The 17,019-nt window shown below is 33.3% G+C and overlaps 1 protein-coding gene across 5 annotated transcripts in view; it reads left to right on the forward strand.

Moving 5' to 3' along the window:
• The window catches only part of RICTOR (RPTOR independent companion of MTOR complex 2), a 117,267-nt gene extending 100,980 nt beyond the window's left edge, over positions 1-16,287 (forward strand). For all 5 annotated transcript variants that reach the window (XM_077896148.1, XM_077896150.1, XM_077896152.1 and 2 more), the window contains 7 exons: positions 1,820-1,997; positions 3,018-3,102; positions 3,910-4,143; positions 9,581-9,736; positions 10,046-10,169; positions 11,580-11,718; positions 11,842-16,287. In XM_077896148.1, coding sequence (XP_077752274.1) covers positions 1,820-1,997; positions 3,018-3,102; positions 3,910-4,143; positions 9,581-9,736; positions 10,046-10,169; positions 11,580-11,718; positions 11,842-11,916 — 991 coding nt within the window. In that variant the 3' untranslated portion in view covers positions 11,917-16,287. The remainder of the gene's footprint in view (positions 1-1,819; positions 1,998-3,017; positions 3,103-3,909; positions 4,144-9,580; positions 9,737-10,045; positions 10,170-11,579; positions 11,719-11,841) is intronic.
• Positions 16,288-17,019: the final 732 nt, after the last annotated feature.

Below are 17,019 nucleotides of genomic sequence, written 5' to 3' on the forward strand. Positions count from 1 at the left end.
TTTAATTGCTTGGGAGGAGGAAAAAATAAAGTCAAGAGACAGGAACAGCTTGTGCAAAGGCATGACGGCGTAACAGAATTTCATGTTCATCAAATCTCTTCTCTGTTTTTCAAATCTATTTAGTTCTTACTGTGTGTGTGGAGGAAAAAACTGTATCAGCATTAGTCTTTGTATTCCTACTTTTTTCCTTTGGTTAGTTTGGAGAAAATGAAAGTGATAGAAGATAACTACAAATTTACTTTAACAGTTTGGAATCCAGGCTGAGAAGGATTATTATTGTTTGTTTTGTTTTCTTATAAAACAGTAGGCATGCAGATACCTATGGTATAATGAATAGCATGAATCTTGCAGTCTTAAAAATCATATCTTAGGGAGATAATTTCTTTGGTATATGGTAGATCAAACACTGAAGGTAGGAATCCTTAATCCTAAATTCTAATCCTGGTACTGAGTGAATGAACTTGAACAATATTTCATAAATTATACCTTATGTCTCATCTGCCTAGACTTCAACAGCTTTGCAAAACTTTATCAATGCAGAAGAAAAACAGGCAGACCTCAATTGCTCACCATTATGAATTTGGGAAAGTTCATGAATTTTGAAATATTTAGGCCTCAGTTGCCTCATCTAATAGAATTTGTACTAGATCTTTGGTTTTAAGCTTTTCAAATGTAGCTTTTTAAGTAGAGAATCTCTTTCTTCACAAAAATATTTCTATTGAAACCCAATATGCAGAATAAATTAAAATGGAGCTAGTCAGTTGAAATAGGGATTAGGAAGGCAGTAATGCAATAATTCCTTCCTTCGCCTCCAGTACTCCTTTAAGAACTTTATGAAGTAAGTGAGGTTTAATAATACAATTTTAAAACTACTGACCTATTTAATGAAATTTGTCAATTTCAGTTAAGAGGGGTTTTTAAACAAAAACTAGTAGAAATTAGTGGTTTTTACCATGATAATCTTAATAATTTCAGTTTTGAAGGATTTCTTTTGTGTGCATTGTAAAATAATTCCTTTTTTTAATATCAGACTATATTGTTACATTTTAAATGACTTGAGTTTCTAAATGCCAGTGTACATTAACTGTAGAGTTTTGTGTACTGCCTTGTATGTACAAAGCAGGTGCCTGGTAAATATTGTAGTATGTATATTGCATGAATAAGAAATTTGTATGAGAAAGGTGTATCTTACAGAAATATCAGTATACCATATTTATTATGGAGTCAGTAAGGAATGCATTGAGGAAATATCAGTACTTTAAATAAAACTGTCTTACAGTATTTACAGATTATAACATTATTGCTGTTTGGTATCTGTTATCTGTGTTACATAAATCTTGTTGCTATAGCATGAAAGTAATTACCACACAAAGGATAATCAGTATTCTTATTTTTCATAAAAATGTTAAATGGAGTTATAGACTCCATTAGTTGTACGATAGAAACTTTACTAGTTTGAAATGATTGTGAAGATAGTCCTTGGGTCATACCTGTGATTTTTGAGGTCATTTGTTTTGTTTTGTTCTGCTTCTAGATATTGAAAGTTACCTTAATTGCCCACTTTTTCATTTTTACCTGGGAGGCCATAGCAGTTGTTTTCCTAACCGTATCAATACTGATGATCTTTTGTATGTCATTTTATAACAGCTAAACAATTTCAAGTGTTTATATGCTCTTAATAAACAAGATGGCACTGTTTAGTACTTGGCTAGTTACTTATCTTTTATTAAGTTACAGAAATAAATAATTTCTCTATATGATTAATACAAATCAAGAAACTAATGCAAAGGTTTTTTTTTTTTTTCTTATGGTTTTATAGGTTCATGAAAGCTTTAAGTTATGCTTCATTAGATAAAGAAGACTTACTAAGTCCTATTAATCAAAATACCCTGCAACGATCCTCCTCAGTGAGGTCTATGGTGTCCAGTGCAACGTATGGTAGTTCAGATGACTATATTGGTCTTGCTCTTCCAGTAGACATCAATGATATATTCCAGGTATCATTAATTCTGTTTTCTTATGAGTTAGTTTCCTGTTTTTTCATTATTGTATAACTGCTTACTGGAAATTAGTTTGGAGTAATACTATTTTGGGGGGAAGATAATTTTTTAAGGAAGTTTTGCTTAAAAACACTTTATGATAAAAATTATTTCACCTTTCTCAACTATTCTATACTTTTGTATTTAGTATTTCCAAGTCCCCAGAACATTATACTCCCTTCTGTTCCATACTAAATCAGCATCTTGTTTGATTTCATCAGTATATTTTCTATAGAAGTTTAGAGAATTTTTAACTTTGCTTTTTTAGCCACATTTGACTTATCCTTGTTTTTCATTTTTTACTTTTGTTTTTTTTTTTTTTTTTCACATTTAGCATTAAGTTTGAAGTGTACGTATGTTTCTTGTTGATTTTTTTTTTTAAACATCTGGGTGTATGTATGTATGTATTTATTTATTTTAAGATTTTATTTATTTATTCATGAAAGACACACAGAGTCAGAGACACATGCAGGGGGAGAAGCAGGCTCCCTATAGGGAGCCTGATGCGGGACTCGATCTCAGATCCTGGGATCACACCCTGAGCCAAAGGCAGATGCTCAACTGCTGAGCCTCCCAGGCGTGCCTCCTTGATTTTTTAATTTTTTTTATTTTTTTAATTCTTGAACCTGTTTATCCTGTACGGATAGCCACATGTGCCCAGTCATACAAGGTGTCCCTAATCCCATGAGGTACTCATAAATATCTACATGATTGTAGTGCTAAAGGATCTGCATTTGCTCAGGAGTCTAAAGACATTTCAGATAAATTCTAATAATAATTACTTTAGTATTTATTTAAATTACTAAGAGTAGATAAGAACTTTAAGGGTTATTTGTTATTTTATCAAGTTTTGGTAATTTAACCTTCTTAAGTGATTTTTCATTTTAGGTTCATGTGCTATAGTGATTCTATTTAAATTGTATTTCATTTAATTTTGCTAATATTCATGAAGTGAACTTTATAATTTATCTATTTTAGGTAAAGGATATTCCCTATTTTCAGACAAAAAACATACCTCCACATGACGATCGAGGTGCCAGAGTGTTTGCCCATGAGGCAGGAGGTAATGCATGATTTCTGTTCTCATGAGATTTCTTTTTCTTTATATTAAAAAGAAAATTCTTTTAAAACAAGGTTGATTAAAAAAATATTTTTCAGTAGAATGACGTTAAAAATTCAGGTACACTTACTTTTAGGTCGTCTTAAAAATTATGCCAAAATAATTGTTTGAGTCAACTTAAACTAAATCACAATGTATTTTTGTGAGAAGCTTAAAGAAATGTTTTACCCAACTTCTCAGGAAGACACAAACTTGATCATTTGATTCTGTTTTTAAAAACTAATGCATGAAAAAATTGTAATGCTAATTCTCAAAGGTCTAATAAACAGGTGTTTGGGGAAAGGAGAGAGATAAAAACATACATATATTATGTGACCTCTCCTTGTTATGAATACTAAGATTTTAATGAATATATTCATATTAGCCACAGGTTTAAAGCTTCATAATCTTGACTTCTTTTTTTTTTTTTTTTTTTTAACCAAGTACCTCTTCAGACTCAGAATTATTACATTTCTTTCTGGAAATACTGAGAATAATTGGAATGATGCCTTACTTGTATAATTTTAATTTTTCATTTTGTTTTTAAAATTTTATGTAATAAAACCTTATCTACTAACTTTGTTTTCCTAATTTTAAGCAAATTATTCTTTGTTTTCCTCAATTAAGGTTAAGATTTTGAGTCATAAAAAGAGTTCTGATTTTCTTCCCTAGTTTTCCTTCCTTAAAAATTCATATAGTTTGAGATATCTTGAAAAAGGTGTCATTGATACTATCTTTATTAGATTTTGTTTCATATTTACTTATGCACAGGTCTTCCTTCTGGAACTGGAGGTCTTGTAAAAAACTCTTTTCACTTGCTACGACAGCAGATGAGTCTTACGGAAATAATGAATTCAATCCATTCAGATGCTTCTCTGTTTTTAGAAAGTACAGAAGACACTGGATTACAGGAGCATACAGATGATAACTGCCTTTATTGTGTCTGTATCGAAATTCTGGGTTTCCAGCCCAGTAATCAACTAAGTGCAATATGTAGTCATTCGGGTGAGTGATTATATATCCTTCTCCACCTAATTTGAATCTGCCTCAGTCACAAGTCATGTCGCAGCTCTGTTGACCATCCCTCTTACTCCTTAGCCTTAGTTCAATCACTCAGCATTTTCCTGTTGGAGGATTAGAGGTTAATGTTTCATCTCCAATTTTGGCCCCTTCCAATTCATTTTTCATGCTATTCTCTGTTCTTTACTGGCTATTCATGCCCAGCACACAAGATTCTTTGTGTAATCTAGTCTTTTTTTTTTTTTAATTGGACTGTTATTAACATAAAATGTTACATTAGTTTCAGGTGTATAATATTATGATTCAACAATTCTGTTTTTCTTATGTTTAATTCCAGCATAATTAACATACAGTGTTATATTAGTTTCAGGTATACATATAGTGATTCAACAATTCTGTATGTTAGTTACTCAGTGTTCATCAAGATGAGTGTGCTCTTGATCCTCTATCTCTTTCCCCCAAGGCCCACCCACCTCTCTTCTGGCAATCACCATTTTGTTTGCTGTATTTAAGAATCTGTTTTGTTTGTGTTTTTTTCCTTTGTTTTGTTAAATTCCACATATGAGTGAAATCCTACGGTATTTGTCTTTCTCTGATGACTTTTAGTTAGCATTATTCTCTCTGGTTCCATCCATCTGTGTTGTTGCGAAGGGCAAGATCTCATTCTTTTTTATGGCCAAGTAACACTCCATTGCACAAAAATACCACATCTTTAGCCAATCATTATGATTACACACTTGGCTTCCTTCCATATCTTGATTATTGTAAATAATGCTGCAATAAACATTGGAGTGTATATATCTTTTTAAATTAGTGTTTTCATTTTCTTTGGGTAAATATTCAGTAGTGGAATTACTGGATTATATATTTCTATTTTTAGTTTTTTTTTTTTTTTTTTTCAGGAACCTCCGTACTGTTTTCTACAGTGGCTGTACCAAAGTCCACTCCCATCAACAGCACTTGAGGGTTCCATTTTCTCTACATCCTCCACACTTGTTATTCCTTGTGTTTTGATTTTAACCATTCTGACACATGTGAGATGATAACTTATTGTGGTTTTGATTTGCATTTCCCTGATGATGAATGATGTTGAGCATCTTTTCATTTGTCTGTTGGCCGGCCATCTCTATGCCTTCTTTGGAAAAATGTTCAAGTCCTCTGCTCATTTTTAATTGGATTATTTGATTTCTTGGTGTTGAGTTTTATAAGTTCTTTATATATTTTGGATATTAACCCATTATTGCATGTCATTTGCAAATATCTTCTCCCATTCAGTAGATTATCTTTGTTTTGTTGATAGTGTCCTTTGCTGTACAAAAAAATATTTTTAGTGTAGTCTCAATAATTTTTTAATTTTGATTTTGTTTCCCTTGCCTTAGAAGACATATCTATAGATATGTTCCCGTAGCTAACGTCAAAGAAATTAGTACCTGTTTTTTCCTCTAAGAGTTTTGTGGTTTCAGGTCTTACCTTTAGGTCTTTGATCCATTTTGAATTTCTTTTTGTGTGTAGTGTAAGAAAGTGGTCCGGTTTCATTCTTTTGCATGTAGCTGTCCAATATTTATAGCCCATTTGTTAAAGAAACTGCCTTTCCGTCCCTGTATAATCTTGCAGCCCCTTTGTCATAGATTAATTGACCATATAAGTGTGGGTTTATTCCTGGCTTCTCTATTCTGTTCCAGTGATCTGTGAGTCTGTTTTTGTGCCATTACCAAATTGTTTTGATTATTACAGCTTTCTACTGTATCTTTAGATTTTCAAGATTGCATGGCTCTTTGAGGTCTTTCATTATTCCATACGAATTTTAGTATTATTTTTTCTAGTTCTGTGAAAAATATTGTTGGTATTTTGATGGGGACCGCATTAAATCTGTAGATCATTTTGGGTAGTACGGATATCTTATCAATAGTGGTTCTTCTAATCCATGAGCATGGAATAGCTTTGCATTTGTTTGTGTCATCTTCAGTTTCTTTCATCAGTGTTTTATAGTTTTCAGAATGTAGGTCTTTCGCCTGCTTGGTTAAGTTTTTCCCTAGGTATTTTCTTATTTTTGGTACAATTGTAAATGGGATTGTTTTCTTAATTTCTCTTTCTGCTATGTCATATTGGTGTATAAGAATGCAACAGATTTCTATATATAAATTTCATAATTCTAGGCATGAAAAATGATTTCCCTGCTCTCCTTTCTTTTCCCTCCCCGCTCCTCACACACAAGCTTTACACATAGACAGTCTCTTTTGCAGTTCCACCTCATCCTGTCAGTATTTTACCTGTGAAGCTGTCCCTCACTCTTAAGTCATATGTTGACATTTTTTTCCTCTCTGTCTCACCCTTTGTACATAGGTCTCTTATAATCATTATTTTTTTTATAATCATTATTGATTGGCTATTTTTTTTTCCTTCCACTCATTAAGTTCCTTCAGTGTATGGGCTGTCATGTCTTAGTTTTTGCAAATTCTTCATTTATATACTTATTCATCAAATACTTGTGAAACACTGTACATTTTACTTTACTGTTTTCTACTTATTTTATCAAACAAAAAATAGGGAAACCAGCCCCTTCATTACCTAGTCATAAGACAGTCACAGCTAATTCTAATTCATTTGTGACCTGTACTGGGAGAGTGATTGGTAGAGTATTGTGAGGTTTGGGACTTGTGAAAGACTGAAAGCAGGCAGAAAGTCAGAGCCTCTCAGTTGGTTCACCAGTGATGTGAAAAGTTAGAGAAAGAAGCAGCAGGGGAAGAATAATTCTGAATTGGGAAATGATTACAGTTTACTACTGATACTCATCTTAGAAGTATGAAGGGAGAAAGGCCAAATGGTTAAAAAGTCTCCAAACCTTTATTCATTTCATGCCCTCAGTATTTATTATGCCACTGCCATGTGTCAGACATAAAACTAGATGCCAGGAAAACATTTGTGAGAGAGAAAACAAAACAAAACACTGTTCTTGTACTCTTTAAGCTTCAAGTGGAGAAAGAAATGGATGAATGGGTTGATTGATCACTTGATCAATCGATTGTATGAATGTAATACTGCATTTGTAACAAGTGCTGTTAAGAATAGTTACAAGCAAAGGAATATAACCAAGGAGGCAAGTCAAAGAAGAGCCTTCTGAAGAGTTTACTATTGAGCTGAGATCTAAAGAATCAATAGAAGCTAAAAAAGATCAAAACAGAGAATTTGAAGACAAAGTGAATAGCCTAATAAGCAAAAGCCTTCTCTCATGGGAGCATGCATGGGAAGTAGAAGGGACTAAAAAGACACCTGTGTTAATAGAGCTTAGACAGTAAGAGGGAAGGAGCTATATGATCAGTCTAAAGGAATAGGCAGAGATCAGGTCCTGCGGAGCTCTTACTACCCAGAATATGGTTAGTGGACCAGCAGCATCAGTATCACCTGAGAATTTGTCAGAAATACAGAATTTCAGACTTCATCCTACACACAGAATCAGAATCTGCACTTCCATGAGACTCCTAGGTTGTTCATGTGCACAATAAAGTTTGAGAAGCATTCCTGTAAGCCATATGAGGATTTTATGTATCAGAAAGAAGACTTCATGTTGTTCATGGCAGATAACTGAAAGATAATCCCTATACTATTTAATGATCATTTTTTAAAGGAACATCAAAACCTGAACACAAGACATTTTGTTCTTTAAAACTTGTGGTCTGGTGGTAATGGTTCAAAAATGTAAAGCTCAGGGTCACCTGGGTGTTTCAGCAGTTGAGCACCTGCCTTCAGACCAGGGTGTGATCCTGGAGTCCCAGGATCTAGTCCCACATCGGACTCCCTACATGGGGTCTGCTGCTCTCTCTACCTGTGTCTCTGCCTCTCTCTCTCTCTCTCTGTCTTTCATGAATAAATAATATCTTTTTTAAAAAAATGTAAAGCTTAGAGGAAGCGCTATTGGAATAGGATTATCTGATAACATTTTATTCTGCATCTGCTACCACAGATTTTTATGTACTTTATGGTTTTGTTGTGCTTAGAAGAATGATTTTATTTTATTTTTTTAACAAGAATGCTTGAAATGTTCAAAGATAGGACATGATCCTAACAGGTTAGAAATATTAGGAGTCATCACAGGTTAAAGGTGAGGCTGAAATAGTTTATGACTTTTCAGAAACATGTTGACTGAATAAAGTATAAGTGTCTTACTGTTCCTTGTGCTGAAATATTTTGTCATCGTAGTCCCCGAGTAGCTTATCAGCTGATTATAAAATAATCTTACTGTTTTTAAGTACATCTTCAGTTCTCAAATTTTTGGCAGTAGTTTTATTTTTTTAAATCAAAGAATGATTAAGTAGCATGTTTACTTTTAAGTGTGTGAAAGACATATGATTTACTTAACCAAAATTTCAAAACTATGGCAAATTTATAGATCTTCTTTTCCAAGGCATCAAAACATTTTCTACTTGTATTATGTAACTAGTACTCTTAGGATGTAGCTAGAGGTGAGATGAAAGGATCATATCTATTCTATAGAAAACAACATAGGGAGAGATTGACATTGGTTTCGTTTCCTAAGTTTTAAATATAGAGCTTTTTTTCCCCCTCTACCATGACAACATGCTATAGCAAAAAGTTAGTACTAGACCATCTGTCAAGAGCTCTGACTTTCTGCCTGAGTTGTGTCTCCTCTCTCTGAATCTCTTCTCTTTCATAAGATGAAAACTTTAATTTCCAATATTTCTTACAGTACTAAGGTGGTATGATTTAATATGTTGTCCAGTGTTGTTCCCTAAAAGGATAGCCAAAGACTTCCTGATGGTGTTCTAATCACTAAGTGCTCAGGAAAATTTAAATAAAGTTAATGTCACTTTAGCAACACAGAGATGTTTGATTGACTTCAAAATCCTGTCTAGGAGTACCTTAGCAACACATGGGTAGTGTGGTAAATTTAATTCTAAGGAATGAACTATAACCCAGGGAAGTATGATTCTTAAATTGGTAATTATTAAATGGGGGGAAAGCAAGTCATAGAACAATAATATAGCATAATTCCACTTATACACCCACAGAACTTTAAAGTAACAAAAGATCTTAAAAATATATATGTCAAACTTTTAACCATTTCCCTTTGGAGAGGTATTTAGTGTGAGGGTGAGAGTGATGGGACAGGGGGTAGATATAATGTCTGCATATCTTCATGTTTTATTCTATATCATCTTTATTTGAATTCTTTAATCATATATTCATGTATTATTTTTGTAATTTAGGAAAATAAAATTTATAAATGTCTTTAGGATTTAACAAACCTCACTATCTGAACAGTCTGGATTTACTTTGAAGATCATCATGGAAAATAATTGTTGAAAACTGGAAAGAAATGATAAATCATCTCTGTGGTATATAATAAAGCATAGGAATTAAGCCATTATGTTACTTTAATAGAAATAACTGATTTTCTCTTCAGACCTTCAAGACATTCCGTATTCTGACTGGTGTGAGCAGAGTATCCATAATCCTTTAGAAGTGGTTCCTTCTAAGTTTTCAGGGATTTCTGGATGCAGTGATGGAGTATCTCAAGAAGGCTCAGCAAGCAGCACCAAAAGCACAGAATTGCTACTAGGTAAGTTTTCAGATTCATATACAAGCATTGTTATTAAAACTGTACTTAGTTTTGTTGATAAATAAATAATGTTAAATGAAATTGTCTCAAAACTGTGACAAGTCCTTTTTTCTTAGGTATACTTGTACCTGTATCAGCTGCTGATATATATCCTCTTAATTGTTCTCTTCCATTTAATTTTGTTCCCAAATGATTGCCAAATTATGTGCAATTTTTCTCAGTTTTAGATCTTTAAGTGAAGTCTAAAAACAAATCTTATGGATTGTAATCATTTCTCTTGTGGTAAAGATATTTTCATCTTCTTTTCAGGTGTTAAAACAATTCCAGATGATACACCGATGTGCCGTATACTCCTTCGCAAAGAAGTTTTAAGATTAGTCATTAATTTGAGTAGTTCAGTTTCAACTAAATGTCATGAAACTGGGCTTTTAACGTAAGTAAACTATAAGCATAAGTATTCTTTGTTCCACTTTTTAGGATGAAAAAAATCCTTGAAAAACTTCAAAAGTTAGACTAATTAGCTTATATCAGTATTTCTCCATGGTGTACCTGTGTGAGGCTAGATTTTCTTCACGTACTTCAACCAAAATAACATTTGGTATAAGACTGAATGCAGAAGTAGGTATGTGAATCCAGCTATCTTCTGTTAAGCCAGACTTTAAAGAGATCTATAAAAATGTAAAACAATACCACTCTTCTCGCTTTTTTAGTTTTAGAAAATATTTTTCATTAAAATGTCATTTCTGGGGTACCTGTGTGGCTCAGTTAGGCATCTGAGTCTTCATTTCAGGTCATGAACTCAAGGTCATAAGATGGAGCCCCTTGTTGGGTTCTACACTCAGGGTAGGAGTTTGCTTGGGATCCACCTCCCCTCAACACCCCTGACCCTTGTGCTCATATGCGTACGCTCTTTGTGTCTCTCAAACAAAAACTATATGTTTATGTCAGCAGGCAATGGGTTTGGTTTTTAAATGAATTCATATATATATTTTGAAGTTTTCTCAACCTTAATTTCTAATATGGTAATTATCAGTGGCTATAACCCACAAAAAATAAGCTTTCGGGGGTTCTCTAATTTTTAAGGAAGTATGGGAATCTTGAAACAACAGTTTGAGAAAAGCAAGTCTACACAAAAACAAGTGATTTTATTTGGTTTATTTTTTTCCCTATTTTTCTTCTTTCTTGTAATAAAAGTTACAAAATTTTTAATTTTTTTCTCTAAATCACAGCAACACAATAAAGGAAAATTCAAGTTGAACTATTATTATCATTGATCTACACTATTAAAAGTGTGGTCCTCAAAAGAAATGCAGCACTGAGTCTCCTGTGGACCTTTAAAAAAAAACAGTACCACGATGCCAGGGTCCCCCTGCAGACCGCCTGGCCAGATGCTCCAGCAGTAGTAGGTCTTTAGCTTGTGTACTACCTCACCGCACCCCACCCCTGATTGTGACATACTGTCTCAGCTAAAAGCCACTTCAAAGGTTGAAAGATACAAAGAGAAAGCCCAGTCAAGATATTTCAAACTTAATTTTGAAAAGTTAAGTCATCCTAGGCTAATAAATTTTGCAATTTCTCATGCTAGTAAAAAAAAAAAATAAAAAAAATTCTGACTTTCCAAGAAGTATTTAATCATTTTAAGAGACAATCCCAAACTTAAAATATCTAGTTTAAGTGTGAGGTAAGAATATTTAATATTTTATATTTTTAAGCCATCATTCCAAATATGCCATCGATCAATGTCTGGTAAAAAGAATATTTAAAAAGTGATAGTTTGGAGGGAAAAATAGGTAAGTGGTTATTAATTGTTTTTATCACAGCATTGCTTTTTCTTTGGTTTTAGAATTAAGGAGAAATACCCTCAGACATTTGATGACATCTGCCTTTACTCTGAGGTTTCCCATTTGCTCTCACACTGCACATTTAGACTTCCGTGTCGGAGGTTCATACAAGAATTATTTCAAGATGTACAGTTTTTACAAGTGAGTAGAATTTGTATTTCTGAAATTCACTGTTTCAAGAATAGTTTTATGTTTGGGTTAAGAGGAGAGTCTTGTCTGTCGATGCACTAGAAAGTCATTAACAGTTTGCCACTCCTTTCTTAGATGCATGAAGAAGCCGAGGCTGTGCTGGCAACACCACCAAAGCAACCTATAGTTGATACATCTGCTGAATCCTGACCTCATATTTATGATGTCTGTAGATGAATACTATATATATTCATATTTGTGGATTTCCTAAAAGCCTCAGAAAATGCTGACTAACTGGGCAGCCAAGACAGGAGTATCTTCTGTTCCAGCAATTACTGGTACATGCACAGTTGGAACTGCAGACTTCCCTACCAAAACAACTTCCTCTTTTCCCTGTTGAACCCTCTGGGGGTTCGTTGCTCATTACCACAGTTTTAAGAGTTTTAGTTACCATTATATGCAAGAGCCAAGCACTGAATACCTACATAGGTTTTCTATTTTTTCATTTTAAGAGCATAACAGTGGAACAATAATAGGATATGCAGAAGCACCCTTCACACAGTTATTTCTGAATTCTTTTTTTTAGGGTAAATATAAAGATGCCTTGTTTGTTAACTAACTCATGGAAACCAGGAGTCCGTGTCTCTGAGGCTGCACCCTGTTCCACAGTGGGGTGTGCTGTAACTGCTGGTATTAGAGGGAGAACTTTGGCCCTGCCACATTTTTCTTAATATTTGTAACACTACTTCAGAGGTTTGTAACCTCAAAGCAAAAGAAGAGCCTCAACAACCCAGGACTTATAAGTTATTTTTATGTTACTAGACTTGCAACAGTTTGTTTTCTGTCTCTTCAGTTTTGTGGCAATATGTTATTATAGGCTATTTGAACCAATTAAGGTTTTTCACTACAGTTCTTGATTCAAATCAGAATGTCCTCTTATAATTCTGAGTATTTCCCATTTGTAGAATGCACATGTTTTCATTGGACTTCTCATTTTCATCAACTTCCCATATCACCATTTGAAAGAGGAACTTGAACAAGCACTATTGAGACGTAAAGCAAAAGAAAGCAGTAAATAACACTTTGGGTCTTCTGAGGAAGAGAGAAGTTTGCCTCTGATTTACACATTCCGTGGGAAAAGAAGAGCCATATTTCCTTTTAAAAAACAATCATTAATGCAACTTGAATTATGATTAAAAATTGTAGTGAAAAGCCTTAAGTACCAAATTTTAAAGCAGCAGTAATTTAATTTTTATATCAGTGTTCTTGTTTTGCACAAACTAAATGCAGTGATAGGTGAGTTTATCAATACAGTAATTGCCTTTCTCATATTTGTGAAGTTGTTAGGTTGATGAGGGCAAAGTTTTGTTTATTTGTTTAATTTGTATATGTTTAAAGATATTTGAGAATCTTTACAGGAATTAAACATATATGCAAATTTGTATATAAAAAATAGCATGGCCATCACCATTAGAATGCTTGTAAATGAAAGGATTATCTTTTTTGAGGTCTATATATAAATAGAAAAAATCCAGCTGGACTGATTAGGACCCTTTTTTTAATTCATTTGTTTATACCATTTTTACAGTTACACATCAGCTTTGACACAGTCCTAGTACCTTGATTAATATTTCCCATAGTACAGATCCTTTTTATAACGGGCTTGTTCTTTGAGATCTCTGTAAAGAACCCTGTGAACTAGAAAATGTAACTCACAGAGATACTTTTTGTTTTGTTTTGTTTTTAATTTACTGGCACTGAAAGTTCCAATTGGGATGAAGCATTTCATCTCACTTCATAACACCTCTTTGACTGCACTTCAGTGAATTGTTCTTACATGCACTGTGTAGCAACTTACATTATAACAAAGCAGAAAAGGGCTGTAAGCTGCTGCTTATGTTAAAAAGTGGTTCTTCAGATTTTCTCTCATAAAATCCAAGTGAAAATAAAAATATTTTTTTTAACTTTAATTTATCACTGAACCCAGGTGTTTATTTAAATGTTAACAGTACTTTTAAGAACGTTGCCTGTCACCTTGGTCTTTGGTCTTGGATGATTAAAATGCCTTCCAGAGAACCAAATGTCAGAGTTACTAGACCAAATAGTGGTTAAAAACTCCAAAGGAGGTAATTTAGTAATCTTATTCATAATGGGGTTGACATATTTTAGACATTCATTTTAAACACTACCTCAGTTAATATAGAATATAAAATCTGTGGTTTAATCCCTTAAAAGTTAACAGTAATTCTTTTTTTTTGTCATATACACAACTGTCCCCATCCTGGACCCCACTTCACTCATCCATCCCCAAATGAAGTCTTTGTTACTATTAACCTGAACAGTTTCATTGACTATTACTTTGAAAGACATGTATGTATACATTATAATAATTGCCTATAGCACTTAGTTTGGGGAGACAGAGTTTTGTGGTTATAAGTAATCTAAGAAAAAAAATGTCTATACTTAAATGTATAGTGCTATTTGGTTTATCCATGTTTCACTGACAGGTCTAATACGTTTTCAAGTACTCATCTGTATAAAAGTAGACTTTTATGATGAAAAATGCTCACATGCAGTGCCAAGTGATTTACCTTAGTGTTTAAAAATATTAAATTATAGCAGAAAAGATTAGGAATGGTGTCAGTGGTAATAGAAATAATTGAGAAAATCATCTATAAGTAATAGATACTACCAGACTATAAAATACCAAAATAATGTCAATACTGTAGTTTTTCAAGATTTTAGAATTAATCTTAGTCCATATAAATTTGTACTATTGGTAATTATTGAATAATTTGAAAGAATTTGGGCAGTTGTGCTGGTTGTAAACTGAATATCTAATTGTAAAGTGAATTGTCATTTCTAATTGAATTTTTTTCAAGAACAGATTTCACTTCACATACTAAGTAAATACTGATAAATAATAAGGAAATTAGAAATTAGTATTAATAATTAAATATGGTCTAAAATTTCTTACACTTTTCTTATTTATACCTAGGTAGATTTGAGGAGAGGAGAGAAGTCTCCCTCATAAAAATTTTCTAATAAAGATGAGTAGCATAAGTACATTCTGTAAGACAGTGACATTAAAAGAGGCTCTTTGGAGGGATATACATTCTTATGCTAGTTTTTCTAACATCATGTGTACAAGTTGTTTTGAAATGGTAGCTTTAATAGTTTTCAGCTCTTTTATCCAGAGCTTGAGATAATTAAAGCTGAGTTTTTCAGGTCATATTTACGGTAGTAAAATGTTCAACAGTGAGGTGTCAGTGCTTATTTAGATTTGTCTACTGCTCTTTATAAATTCTTTTTCATTCCATTCAGAGGATGCCTTTTATCCCTGCATTAAAGCACAGATCAGTGAGCAATAAAAACTAATCAAATTGTCATCTAAATTATAACTGCAATTGTTTTTGCATGGTAAGAGTGAGGTGCTAATTTTGTGTGAGATTAGCTTTGTAAACTACCTTGGGAAAAGTCCTTTGGAATTAAGATTTTCCCCCTTTTGTTTTATGCTTCCAGTGTTGTCTCAAATTCACAATCCATTAAATGTGGGAAAAAAGAAAAGGTAGAATTAACTGAGAGAGTTTTATGAAAAGAGCTGATGGAATAAAAGAGAACATTTCAGGTTTTCCAAAATAGAAGTTGGGAAAGGTCTCCCTTGTCTCCCCCCATTCAGGAAATCCACTATTACCAGCCTAACTTGAAGAGTATCACTACAGTGAGAGTTTCATTATAAAAGAGTACTAGTGAAATAGATAGCAGTGCTTATCAGACAATATTGAAATCTGTGAGAATCTTTCTAGGAACATTCTTTTTTCCTTTTAGTTCCAGGTTCCCAAAGTATTTTTCATTCATAGTAGGTTTATATATATGACTCACACAGCATGTGGATTCCCCGCCCCCTTTGGAGTATTTTTATAATGTAGGTGGAGAGCTGGGCCGCAGCACGCATTAATTGCACATCTTTGATTTTCTTTACAAAATATTTAATTTGAAAAATATAATTTATGCCAAAAAATACCTTGTAATTTTTACCACTGAATAGGTTGATTTAGCACAAAATACAAAGTCTTGGGGCAGAGGAGGGGAGATAAAAAAAATTTTCATAGATAATAGTTGACAAATGTTCCATTCCCAGCCTGGCAGAAACCCTGAAGCTGCATCATAAAACAAATGGTGTAAATTAGTTTTGAGAAGTGGTAAGGGATTGTGAAGAAAATCTCAATGCGCCCTAACCACGTGATATCCTTTTTTTATTTAGTTATAAGCTGCTACATATTTGGAGGTTCTGGTGTTTGTAGGTCACTGAACAGACATTGAAATCTGATTTATATTGTATAACTGTAACATAGAAAGAAAAAGTATTTATATATTTTCCGTAAGAATATTTCATTGAGTTGTGTATAATTTAAAGAAGGTTTGTCCCCAGATGGTTTTGCTCACCTTGATTTTTTTGTGTGTGGTTTTCTTGTTTTTGTATAATGTGTACAGTTTATGTCAAGGGCATTAAAAGCCTCCTGAAGCATAATCTTATCAAAGGGATACATTGTTAATAAAATGTACTTAAAATTCTTAAAACTTGTGTTGTTCTGTTTGAAATTTTAAAACAATCATTGTTGAATTATGAACCACTGAGGCTGTTACATGTGACTCCCAGTAAAAATGATTTTTAGTTTGCACAGATAAGAGCCTAGTTTAGTAACACATTAGTGGCTATTCCAAATGTTTTAAAATATCTGTACTTAAACATTCTTTATGATCTAATCAAACAAATAGCCTTACAGATTTTATTTTCAACTTCAAATAATTATAAAGGGTTTGATAAAATGGGTCTGTCTTTAGATACAACAATTCTGAGTTTTTTGATGAAATGATATACAATGTAAGTGATGAAAGTATGTTGATGACATTTCTGTGAAAGGTATTTGATTGCTCATGCAGCAACTGTCCTGATCAGATGAACTATCAGTACAGCCACCTAGTGGTAAAAGAAAATACCACAAGGGAAATTACCACAGCTGGAGAATAAAATTCAGTGTCAAAGCCAGGTCAAAGCTAGGTTGTAGTTGACCAGATGTGGTAAAATGTATGTCTCACTTTCAGAAATGGGTTTGTCTGGACGGAGGGACGCCTGGGTGGCTCAGCAGTTGAGCTCCTGCCTTCAGCCCAGGGCTTGATCCTGGAGACCCGGGATTGAGTCCCACACCAGTCTCCCTGCGTAGAGCCTGCTTCTCTCTCTGCCTGTGTCTCTGCCTCTCTCTGTGTGTCTCTTATGAATAAATAAAATCTTTTAAAAATTTTTGGATAGAT

This window comes from Canis aureus, chromosome 4, assembly GCF_053574225.1.
Source record: "Canis aureus isolate CA01 chromosome 4, VMU_Caureus_v.1.0, whole genome shotgun sequence".
NCBI classification, from domain to species: domain Eukaryota; kingdom Metazoa; phylum Chordata; class Mammalia; order Carnivora; family Canidae; genus Canis; species Canis aureus.